The following is an 11,440-nucleotide window of genomic DNA, read 5'->3' on the forward strand; positions in this document are numbered from 1 at the left end:
AGATTTCTTGGCACAACTTGGTGAGCATGTCCAGGGCAGCATCTGTTAGCTGAAATATGTCAATTGGTATACCATCTATTCCTGGGGCCTTATTTTTTGCCAATTTTATTTTGCTTATATTTATGTATTATATAATACCAGTTATACAGATTATTTTAGCTTGTCCATCCTTCTCTTGTAATTAATTCATTAATAAAGGAGCTATTATTTATATTACAAATAAAGAAAACAGTCTGTAGGTATAAAATATCGTGCTTGAGGCCATCTGTTGGTGCTAAGTATAAAATCTTTTTAGTACTAATTCTGAATTCTTGATGTAGATACAGATGTCTCTTTATATTCTTACTATAATTTTGTATCTGTTGTGCTAACAACGCTGTATTACTTTCCAAAATTCATCTCAAATTAAATTGGTTCTTGTTTTTGTCAAATCTCTTGACAAGATTTACCAAACTTGTTACTGTTGAGTTGATTCAGACTCCTAATCACCCCTTAGATGGCAAAGTAAAGCTACTAACTAACTGAGCATGCCCCACCAGGGACTCTCAAATTTGACTGAAAAGGTTTTTTGCTCCTGATTTTCTGGGTTGTTTTTTATTTTCTTTATTTTTTTAATGGTTTGTTTTCTCTTTTGCAGCTTGACGATGCTGTTGCTTTGGTGGGAAGCTGGCACACAGTCCGAGTCCCGGAAAGTGAAAATGAGCTCCATTTATCAGAACTGGAGCCATCTAGTCTCTATGAAGTCTTGATGGTGGCAAGAAGTGCAGCAGGAGAAGGACAGCCTGCCATGTTCACTTTCCGAACCAGCAAAGGTGAGCATGAGCTTTTTTAAGGAGAATGAACTGGCAATTTTGATATTAATTATTAGTTGTTATCTTGAATCCCTATGAATGGTATAAATTTTTATATTTAAATTTATTAAGTATTCTTATTATAGAACCTTTTTTGACCACACTAGAGTGATTGCATTATTTCATCCATATCATTTTTTTAAGCGGTTTGGTATGTAAGACATTAGGATAGGTGATGAAGAAGGCATGATTTGTTCTGGTGGATTGTGTCTTATCTTAGAGAGGTAAGGCAAAAATACATAAATGCAACAAAAGGAAAAACACATATGTCCTGGAAAAAGTACAGCCAGAATTCTTCTTAGAGGTGAGAAGATTTTATCTCATACTTTGGGCATGTTATCATACTTTGGGTATGTTATCAGGAGGGGTCAGTCAATTTTTAGAGAAGGACATCTGGTTTATAAAGTAGAGGGTCAGTGAGAAAGAGGAAAATCCTTAACAAACTGGATTAACATAGTGGCTTCAATTATAGTTGTAATTGTGAAATTGGTGGAGATGGAAAGATGAGTTCAGTCACAGTTGTAAATTTAGTCAGTGCAGGAGTGGGCACTAATTTCTTCTTTTGTACACAGGACAAATCTCTTATTTCAGAATTTAGCCTCTTTCATTCAGAATAGCTGATATTTATGAATACCTTACTTGTGCCAGACATTCAATAAAAGAGGCAAAGCTCTTTGCTCTCATGGAGCTTCTTGGCCTAATTAACCTCTGCCATCACATTGATCCTGACTTTTGTAAAAAGTAACCTTTTGTCAAGTTCTGAGGCTTAGAAAAGATTTCTAATCAAGAGCTAAGTACATGACAAAATGGTAAGTCATGGGTACAGGAGACATGTGGGATAGGAGATCTTACAATTTTAAGTACATGGTTGAAGAAGTCTTCAGTGAACTGACTCATAGCTGACCTTCCAGCAGGTTTTCACAGGAGGTAAATCACCTAAGAGAAGATTTCCCATCCTTCTCCCACAGAGCAGACGACCCTGCAGATGCTCAGGGAAAGAGCTTCCCAGCAGAAACTGGAGGATTAGAAGCTCTTGAACACCCAAGAGCCTTAGGGAGGCCAGAGTTACTGGACCACAATAAAAGAGCAAGCTGTAGTAGGAGAGGTGTCCAGCAGGATGAAAGCATAGCCAACTGAGTGTTATAGACTATCGACTGGAAGTAGCCTTTACTTGGAGGAGAGGTGGGAGCATTACTGACCTTTACTCCAAGCAGTGGCATGATGCCATATTTGTCAGCAGATGGTACTGAGGGTTATAGCTGTTGCTGGATACTGTGGAGTCATCTCCGACCCTGTGTACAGCAGAACAAAACTCTACTCTTTCCTGTATCGTAATGGATCCTAGTGTGCTGTGCTTAACTTCATCCATCTGTCTGTCTGTAGAAGGGCAAATGTGTCAGCAGAGACCAGAAGTAGGATAAGTCATATAAGAAGTTTATGATGCAAACCTGCAAGAAAACAAAGAGAGGGCTGGTTTGTTCCCCCCACCCCAGGGTAAATAATGAGGATAGGCTTGATTGAAAGGGTGTCATTATAGCTTGGCCTAAAAAAAAAAACAAAACTTTCTTGGTGGAGATAGAAATTGGATGGAAGAGAATATGGGGCATAATGATAAAAAGGAGGTGTGATAATTGAAAAGAAACAATGTACTAGCTTTTGAAAAAGATCCTTTCATCTGTAGGGCCTAATTAACAAGTACTGAATAATTAGAATATATTTTAATGTTTCATTTTTGGGTTTTTTTTAAAAATAACAATTTTACCTTTTCAAGTTTTACAACTTAGGTTGAAAACTTTTCTGTGAGCTTACTTGAAACTCTTTAATAAGAATTTTGTTTTAGAATTAAACATATATGGTAAAAACCTTCACTTGACACTGGGGCTTCTCCACTGTTGTTCTCATGTGTCAACAGACTTTAAGTTGTTAATAAAAGACACATTTTTACTTCCCTTTAAAGGTACTAATTTTTAAAGTCATATTCTCAGATTAATGAAATGTTTACAATGTAAATCTTATCTTTAGATTTTGTTCAGGTAAATTCATGAATTTATGTTTATATCATTGGAAGTTTTACAACTATCTTTTCTTACTTTCTATATAGATAGCTTATGCTACAATATCTATTTTTAAACATTTCTAGAGAAAACAGCCTCTTCAAAAAATGCCCAATTTCCCGCTCCACCCAGAGGCATCCCTAAACATCCTGCTGATTCTGAAGCTGCAAGCAACAACTTTGGTGTGGTGCTTACTGATTCCTCTAGGAATAGTGGAGGTAAAGGGGGAAAAAAACCCTTCTCATTTGTGTTGTTTGCTTACAGATGCCACTGGCCTATTTCAGGTTATTTGAAATAAAGTATTTATTTATATTCATATCGTGTCGTACCCTGTAGCTTTTTTAGGATTTATTTTACATTTACTAACTCAGTGTCATGATTTATGTTCATGTTAATAAACTCAGATTAAAAAGATATCTGTTACTATATTTTTGTAAAGTAATAAATTTTTATCTGCATTCAGGAAAAAAAGAAGCCAAATTTATGTCTTGAATTTAGAAAGTCCCTCTTTCCCCGACCCACCTTCCCTGTCTTTTTTCTCTTTTTGCCGGGAGCAACAATGGATGCAAAATGTGTGCTTCTGTATTATTAGATTTTATATCATTGAGAAAATGCATGCCATACTTGGTTTTATTGCTCTGTTTGGTTAATCTTATGATCTCTAAATGCCTCGGCAGTAGACTTTTAAAGGATGGCATCTTAATACTTGAGTGTGTTTTTTGCGATTATGCTGCTGTGTATAAAAATATGCTTTTTAATATAATGAACTTATTTTACTCAGTCCTTTCACTTCTTAGAAATATTTCCATTATCCCAAGTAGACTGCTTATATAATTATCAAAGTTTATATAAATACAACTGACATTGGAGAAACAAAAATCTTTTACTATTTATTATAAAGCTTTGCTACCTATTGAAACAGCCAAGATGAGATAGTTTGGCCATCAAGATGTTTACATTATATTTACTTATCTGGCAGGGGAGAAACTATGGTTTTCCTGTGGAGAAGCTTATCACTCTGGAGGTGAAGCTTATCTATTGCACTCCTGATGTGCTGACCCTTGAGATTTCCCCAAATGTGGGAAACTAGGCTGCATAAATTTATGATAGTGGTGTCTGCATTCTGCTTTCCTCTGGTGGGAGGAGGAAGAAATTTACATTACAGTGGATGATATTGACAAGCCACTGATAATAGGTGGGTGGCTAATCTAGAAAAATACAGGGTAGTGGTAGTTTAATGAGATAGAGTCCCCACTTCCATGTGGAGAATTCTCACTTCATGTGTAGCTTTTCTTATCTGTCAGAGGAGGGTTGCCAAATGCTATGGAACAAAAGAAGCTGCAGCAGAGTTTCTTGACTAACATGTAGAAGGAGGGCAGACCTGACAGTGTACTTTTGAAAATCATCTAATGAAAACCCTGTGGATCAAAACAGTCCATATTCTGTAGTGCACCGGGTCACTGTAAGTCAGGGTGATGACAACTTGATGGCAGCTAACAGCAACACCAGCCAATAACAATAAGCTTGAGTCATTATGCTAGAGAATATACCTTTGCTATTTATATCACAAGAGAAATACCTGTCATGTAGGTACACCTATAGAAATGCCTGTGATACATTTGATATAGAGAAAGATACATGGTAGTTAAGTGAGATTATGGAGACGTACCTCAACTCCTGGAGCTAAACCTCAAAATGTAAGAACAATACAGCTAGGTAAAGAAACAAAAAAGAGTACTCTTAAGTACAGACCACCCCAAGAACAGAGATAGATGAATGACATGCTAGATTTCATTGATTAGCAGATTCATAGCTGTCTTGTATGGTGTATTTAAAGTTTAGATCTTCTTTTCCTGACTTCTTTGAGGAACTCTAGAAGAGTTTAAGGAGAGAGAATAAAGGAATAGGAAAAGGTAAGACTGGATAATGACAATGTGGATGGAGGAGACTCTTTTCCTATTTGATCGGTGGTACTCTTTGATGAGTTTTAACTTCCTTTGAATTGATGTAGCAAGTTATCTCATCTAGTATAAAGTAAGGGTTAGATTCACTAACAGTCCTGTTTATTCTGTTTCCTTCGCTTTCTAACTTGAAAGGAATGCAGTAAGTATAACTCAAAATAGCCAGCTTTGCATACATTTGGTTTTTTTCTTATCCCTCAGCCTGTGTTTTAAATGGCCCAGTTTCCTCCTTGGAAGTGTTCCACATTCTTTTCCTTCCTGTGTGTTTGGGGTTTTCCCTGTCTTCCCACCCTGTCAATCTATAGCTCAAAAATAGAGATAAAAATACTAGGGAAGTAAAAATACACTCTTTTTAAAATGTAAATATCTTATCTATTTTATGTACTTTGCAAAAAAATTTTATTCCCTTTTTATTATTTTATTTCATTTTATTTTTCTGTTTTTGCTGCCTTCTCCCTCAATTCTTATGTGTCTCTGTTAACCCTCCAAGACCAATGTTTTTTTCTGTGTGTAAACTGTTTCTTGGTTTGGGTTTTTTTGGGTTTTTTTTTTTAGTGGTCTTACACTGTAACTGTCCTTTAGTGACTTATGTTCTTAATTTGTACTTACTATTCCATTGTGTAATTACAGTTTCTTTAGCCGTTCATTCATCTGTTAATGAGCACATGTGTTGCTGCTAACTCTTTGAAGTTATAAGTAGCACAGCAGTAAACATGGGTGTGAATATAACTGTGTCACAGATCTTCATTTCTTTAGTATATATACCTATCTTCCTATGTTTTTATATTCCACTACCCATCTGTCAATCTATCTTATTGCAGAGGCTTATACATCAATGTTTGAAATATGAACAAGGTCATCCTGTGGGCTGGTTTCAGCAGGATTTCCAGACAGAAACAGATTGGAAAGAAAGATCTGGCAACTGCTTTCAAATACTGGCAAGTGAAAGCACAATATATGTTGTCCAGTCTAGTGCTAGCAGATGGACCCACTTGCTGTAGTGTACCAATGACCATGAAGATAGCACAGCATGAAGCAGCACATTTGTCTGCTGGGCCTGATTTTCTCATGAGTCTTAGAGTCCACATAATGGCAGCTGTAAGCAGTGTTGAGACAGAGTTCCCCAAAGTAATGCAACCATAACCTTAATATTTCCGTCCTAGACACTTGATTGTCAGTATGTCAAGAGATAGGCTATCTCTGAAAACCAGCTTGTATTTACAGTACATACAAGGTGCTTCACATTCATCTAAGAGTTGGACAGCAAATAAGAAAGACCAGAGAAGAATTGATGCCTTTTAATTGTGCTGTTGGAGTAGTGAAGAGTATTGAGTGTCCCATGGACTGCCGAATGAACCAACAAAAAAATTTGGGGGGAAGTGCATCCAAGGTGTTCCTTAGAAGCAAGACTAACACAACTTTGCACAAATGCTTTGGACATGTTGCCTGGAGGGGACAATCTTTGGGAAAACACACCATACTGGAAAAGGTCAGTGAAAGAGAGAAAAACCCTAAATGAGATATATGGACACAGTGGCTGCAGCAATAGACTTAAGCATGGTGGAGAATGTGAGAAGTGGTCAGGAAAGCCAAAGTTCAGATATATTGTTCACAGGGCCTCTGTGAGGAGTTGACAAAATAGCACCTAACAACAACAGATGATCATTGAAAACCCAAATGGCAGCTTACTAACTTGAAATGTGACCAGCATATAAAACTCAAACTCAATGACGTCAAGTCAGACCCATATCCGCGCCCATGTTTATTGAAATATGAAAAATGAAATAACATGTAGCTCTAAAAAATATTGTAAATTATATGCACATTTAGACACAAAGTATCAATGATTGCTTATATATGGTTTAGCAATGAACTTTGTTTTTATTAGTTCACCATTTTGTTTTGCATTAGATTTTTAATAGAAGACAGTAAAATAGTGGTCATATTGTTAACCCTGGCAAAAATCTAAAGAACTACCAATAAAATGAAGTTTGAGATTTTTATTTCGTTATTTTGTTTTTCTTTCTTTTCATTTTGGAATTAGTTTTCAAGCATATTCAAAAGTAGATAGGCATAGGTAACTAACTGCCTTATAACCAAACCCAGCACTTGTATTCACTGCCATTTTGCCAGTTTTATTACTTAGTTTGTTCTATCTTACACTATGAGTTTCTAAAGTGAGTATTTTTGGTTTTAGTTCCAGAGGCGCCAGACCGGCCCACCATTTCCACTGCATCAGAGACTTCAGTCTATGTCACTTGGATTCCTCGGGCAAATGGTGGCTCTCCCATTACAGCCTTCAAGGTGGAGTATAAACGGATGCGGAATAGTGATTGGCTCATAGCAGCTGAAGATATTCCTCCTTCCAAACTGTCTGTGGAAGTTCGCAGTTTAGAACCAGGTAACTTTTTCTGAACATTTTCTTTTTATTGTCATTCTGACTATTGTTGTAGTTGTTATGTGCTGATGAGTTGATTACCACCCCTTTTGACCTTATGAACCCTGACTTATATTGAGCCAACCTCACCATCTCTGACACTCCTGACCTCATCACCATAGTCATTGTGTCAGTTTATCTCATCCAGGCCCTTCCTCTCCTGGGCAGTCCCTCCTACCTTCCAAGCATGATGTCCTTCTCCAAGGACTGGACCTTTCTAACAGTATGTCCAAAGCATGTGAGATAGAGTTTTAGAATTCTTGCCTCTGGGGAGCAGCCTGGTTTCACCCTCTCTCTTGGACAGACTTTTTTGTTCTCTTGGCAGTCCATGGTATGTTCAATACTCTTCACCAGCAGTATAACTCAATGGTATCAATTCTTCTTCTGTCATCCTTAGTCATCATCCAGCTCTCAGATGCATAGCAAGGAACTGAGAAGCCCAAGGCCTGGTCCAGGTACACCTTACTCTCTTAGAGTGATATCATTGCTCTTCAACACTCTAGAGAGTGACAGCAGATTTTCCCAAAGCATTTATCTTTTGATTTCCTGTCTTCTAATACTAAGAGTGTTGATTATGGCTTTGAGCAAGGTGAAATTATTAACAACCTCAATCTATCTATCAACCGTTTTCTCCATAACACTCACCATGGTGGTAGACTTTTGTTTTCTTGATATTGAGGTGCAATCCATATTGATGAAGTTTTTTGGTAAATACATTATGGTTGTTGATTGCCTTTGAATCAAGTACGACTCCTAGTGACCCTATGAACAAGAGGCCTGAAGCCTTTCTATAACTATTGACATTTATCAAAGTTCATAGAGTTTCCTGAGGCATGTCGTTTAGGAAGTGGATGCCACTCCTGCTTCCGGTTGAAAAATACACATATTTAATATTTATGAGATACCAGTTATTTAATTTCTCTCCTGCTAGTTGTTCATTTATAATGATGTTTGTTAGCCTATTAAAAAAAATTAGTAACTATGTTTTCTGTCTTTAGATTCTTCTAGAAACTTTATATCATTAGATTTAGCATAGATGATTTTAATCTGTTTTCAGTTGGGTGGTTTTTTGGTTTTGGTTTTTTGTGTGGTGTGTGATGTGGATCCTACCTCAGTTTTCTGCAAGTAGACTTCTAGTTTTGCCAGCACTTTTTTGTTAAACAGACTGTTTTTTCTCCTTTTTGGAAATCAGTTGTCCATAAATGGATTGGCTTCTCAGTTCTCAGTTCTATTCCATAGGTTTGTGTCTGTCATTTGACTAATACAAAACTCTTTGGTTACAGTGGCTGGATAGTATGTTTGGATATCTGGGAGTATGATGGCCAACCATTTCTTTGTTTTTCTTCAATATTGTTTTTACTATTTTAGGACTTTTTCTTCAATTATGAAGTTAATATTGAGTTTTCCGTTTTAGTGAAGATTGTAAGAATTTAAATGAGGATTCTTTTGTATCTGAAGTTCATATGTGTAGTTTTTACATGGATCCCGCTTATTTTTAGTGAAGAACGTGTGTGTGTGTGTGTGTGTGTGTGTGTGTTTTGCTTGTCATTTTATTGAAGTTGTTTATATAGAGAGAGCTTTTTGTTTTAGATGCCATTGACTTGCTACCAGCTCATAGAGACTCTGTGTACAACAGAACAAAAATACCAGCTCATAGAGATGCTGTGTACAACAGAACAAAAAATAAACCCATGGTCGAAGCCTCTGTGTCAATCACAATATTCAAGCATAATATCCTTCTCCACAAACAAGTCTCTCCTGATACCATATCTGAAATACGTGAGATGAAGCTTCTCTGTTCTTACCTGTAGCATAGTACTCTTTCCTCATAGATTTATTTCTTCTGGTTGCCCATTCAGTGTTCCTCACCAACATCCTATTTCAGAAACATCAATTTTCCTTGACTTTATGTTTTCATTGTCCGATTTCATGAGAATAAGGTGATTGAAAAACACCATGATGTGAGTTAGGCACATCTTGGTCTCCGAGTGCCATGTTTACTTCTTGTTGCCCAATGCAGTTGATTTCTTGACTGCGATCTTGACAGCTGATAGTTTATATCCAAGTTAAATTAGATACTTATCAGCTTCCATTGTCTCTCTGTTTATTGGTCCAGCTGTAAAAACTTTTCTTTAAACATTGAGGTGTGGCCATAATGAAAACTATAGTCTTGGCTCTTCATAAGTTAATACTTAAAGTTGTTTTGTTTTTTTAATACAATACTTAACATTTCTTTATAAATTCTGTTTTAGCAGGTGAATTTTCTCTCACTGAAAGGAATTAAACTTTGAAAGAATAGTACAGTCATAACAAATAATCTCTTTATTCTTACTGGTTAGATCTCATGACCATTTTGATGTATGGAGGTTTCAGTGTTCTTTAGCAAATAACCTGTATTTGTCTAAAAGGTAACATGTGAAGTATAAGGACAACTGGAGTTGTGAGAAGGGAACATTTATTAAATGTGAGCGAAGTGATGTTTTACAGACTGAAGAACTATCTTGTTAAGTTCAAAGATTGCTTTTGACTTATTAGGAATTGACTTTAGGATTTCAGAAGTTTCTATTTCAGAAACAATGCTTAGAGTTCACCTGCCTCTTTCCCCTTCAGTGCTTCCTATGTAATTCGACTAGATTCCTTCTTTTGTCATTTACTCCCTTATCCTATAGTCAGTAGGTTCAGAGTGCCACCTGCTGTCACTATCCTCGGCCTCTTCCTGAATGTATTCACCATATTAAACGTCACTTCATCAATCATTTCTTTCAAAGCAAATATAACCTTGTTTTAAGAGACAGCTACTTTAACTGATATTGTATTTGATAGAAAGGACTTTGTTGTTGTTGTTTTTGTTATGTGCCGTCAAGTCACCTGCAACTCACAGCAGACCCTATGTACAAAAGCCCTAAACCCTGCTCTACCGCTCTATCCCTTGCCAATTGTATTGTCTCCGACACACCTATCCCCAGTACGGCAGTGACTGAATCAATCCATCTCATAGAGGGTCTTCCTCTCCTGCACTGTTCCTTCACCCTCCCAAGCATGACGTCCATCTCCAATGACAGGTCCTGCCTTGCAACATGTCCAAAGTATGTCAGATGAAGCTTCAGAATCCTTGCCTCCAAGGAGCAACCTGGTCTCACCTTCTCTAGGATAAACCTGTTTGTTCTCCTAGAAGTTCATGGTATAATCAATACTCTTCTCCAGCACCACAGCTCAAACACATCAATTATCCTTATATTATCCCTGGTCATTGTCCAGCATTCTGACGCATAGCAAGTAATGGCAAAGACCATGCCCTTTATCAGGCGCACTTTAGTCTCTAGCCTGACCTCATTGCTATTCAGTACTTTGGAGAGGTCTCTGACAGCAGACTTTCCCAGTGCAATTCATCTTAATTTCCTGACTGCTGGAACCAAGAGTGTTGATTGCAGAGCCAAGCAAGCTGAAGCTGTCAGTATTCTCCATCTCTTCACCGTCTATCATGATGCTGTCAGTTGGCTTAGTAGTGAGGATCTTTGTTTTTTTGATGTTGAGCTTCAATCCATATTGAAGGCTGCAGTCTTTGGCCTTCTGTAGCAAGCACTTCAGGTCCTCCTCAGTAAGCAGGGTTGTGTTATCTGTATAACACAGATTGTTGATGAGTCTGCCTCCAATCCTGATGCCACACTTCTCCTCGTTGAGCCCAGCCTCCCAAATAATATGTTCTGCATATAGATTGAAAAGATATAGAGACAGAACACTTCCTTGATGCAGCCTTCCCAATTTCGAACCATGCAGTATTTCCTTGCTCTGGTCTGACAACTGCTTCCTACTCCAAGTATAGGTTTTTATTTTGGTATTTGTTTGGTTTTTATTTCAAATATTTTTTGTAATTATTATTAAATTTTATTAGTTTTAATGAACATTTACAGAGATTTGGGGTTCTCATTCATTCATTCTTGCACTGTTTTCTCTACCCTGCTCCCCAGTTCGTTCTTCTCCCCCCCCCGAATGTCTGTTTTAATTGTCCAACTGCCACAGTGCTTGTCAAAGCCAGTTCTGATTAATCGCCTTTGTCAGTGTGTCCTTTGCCATTCCCTATCACTCCTCCCTGAGAGAGACTTCACCCTGATTTATAAGGAAAAGGGGATGGCGTAT

General features: G+C 37.3%; 1 protein-coding gene across 1 annotated transcript in view; it reads left to right on the plus strand.

Moving 5' to 3' along the window:
* The window catches only part of CDON (cell adhesion associated, oncogene regulated), a 130,289-nt gene that overhangs the window by 41,173 nt on the left and 77,676 nt on the right, over positions 1-11,440 (plus strand). The window contains exons 8-10 of the mRNA XM_006900864.1: positions 638-812; positions 2,992-3,123; positions 7,064-7,267. Coding sequence (XP_006900926.1) covers positions 638-812; positions 2,992-3,123; positions 7,064-7,267 — 511 coding nt within the window. The remainder of the gene's footprint in view (positions 1-637; positions 813-2,991; positions 3,124-7,063; positions 7,268-11,440) is intronic.

This window comes from Elephantulus edwardii, unplaced genomic scaffold (assembly GCF_000299155.1).
Source record: "Elephantulus edwardii isolate Elephantulus edwardi_28Jun2011 unplaced genomic scaffold, EleEdw1.0 scaffold00297, whole genome shotgun sequence".
NCBI lineage: Eukaryota > Metazoa > Chordata > Mammalia > Macroscelidea > Macroscelididae > Elephantulus > Elephantulus edwardii.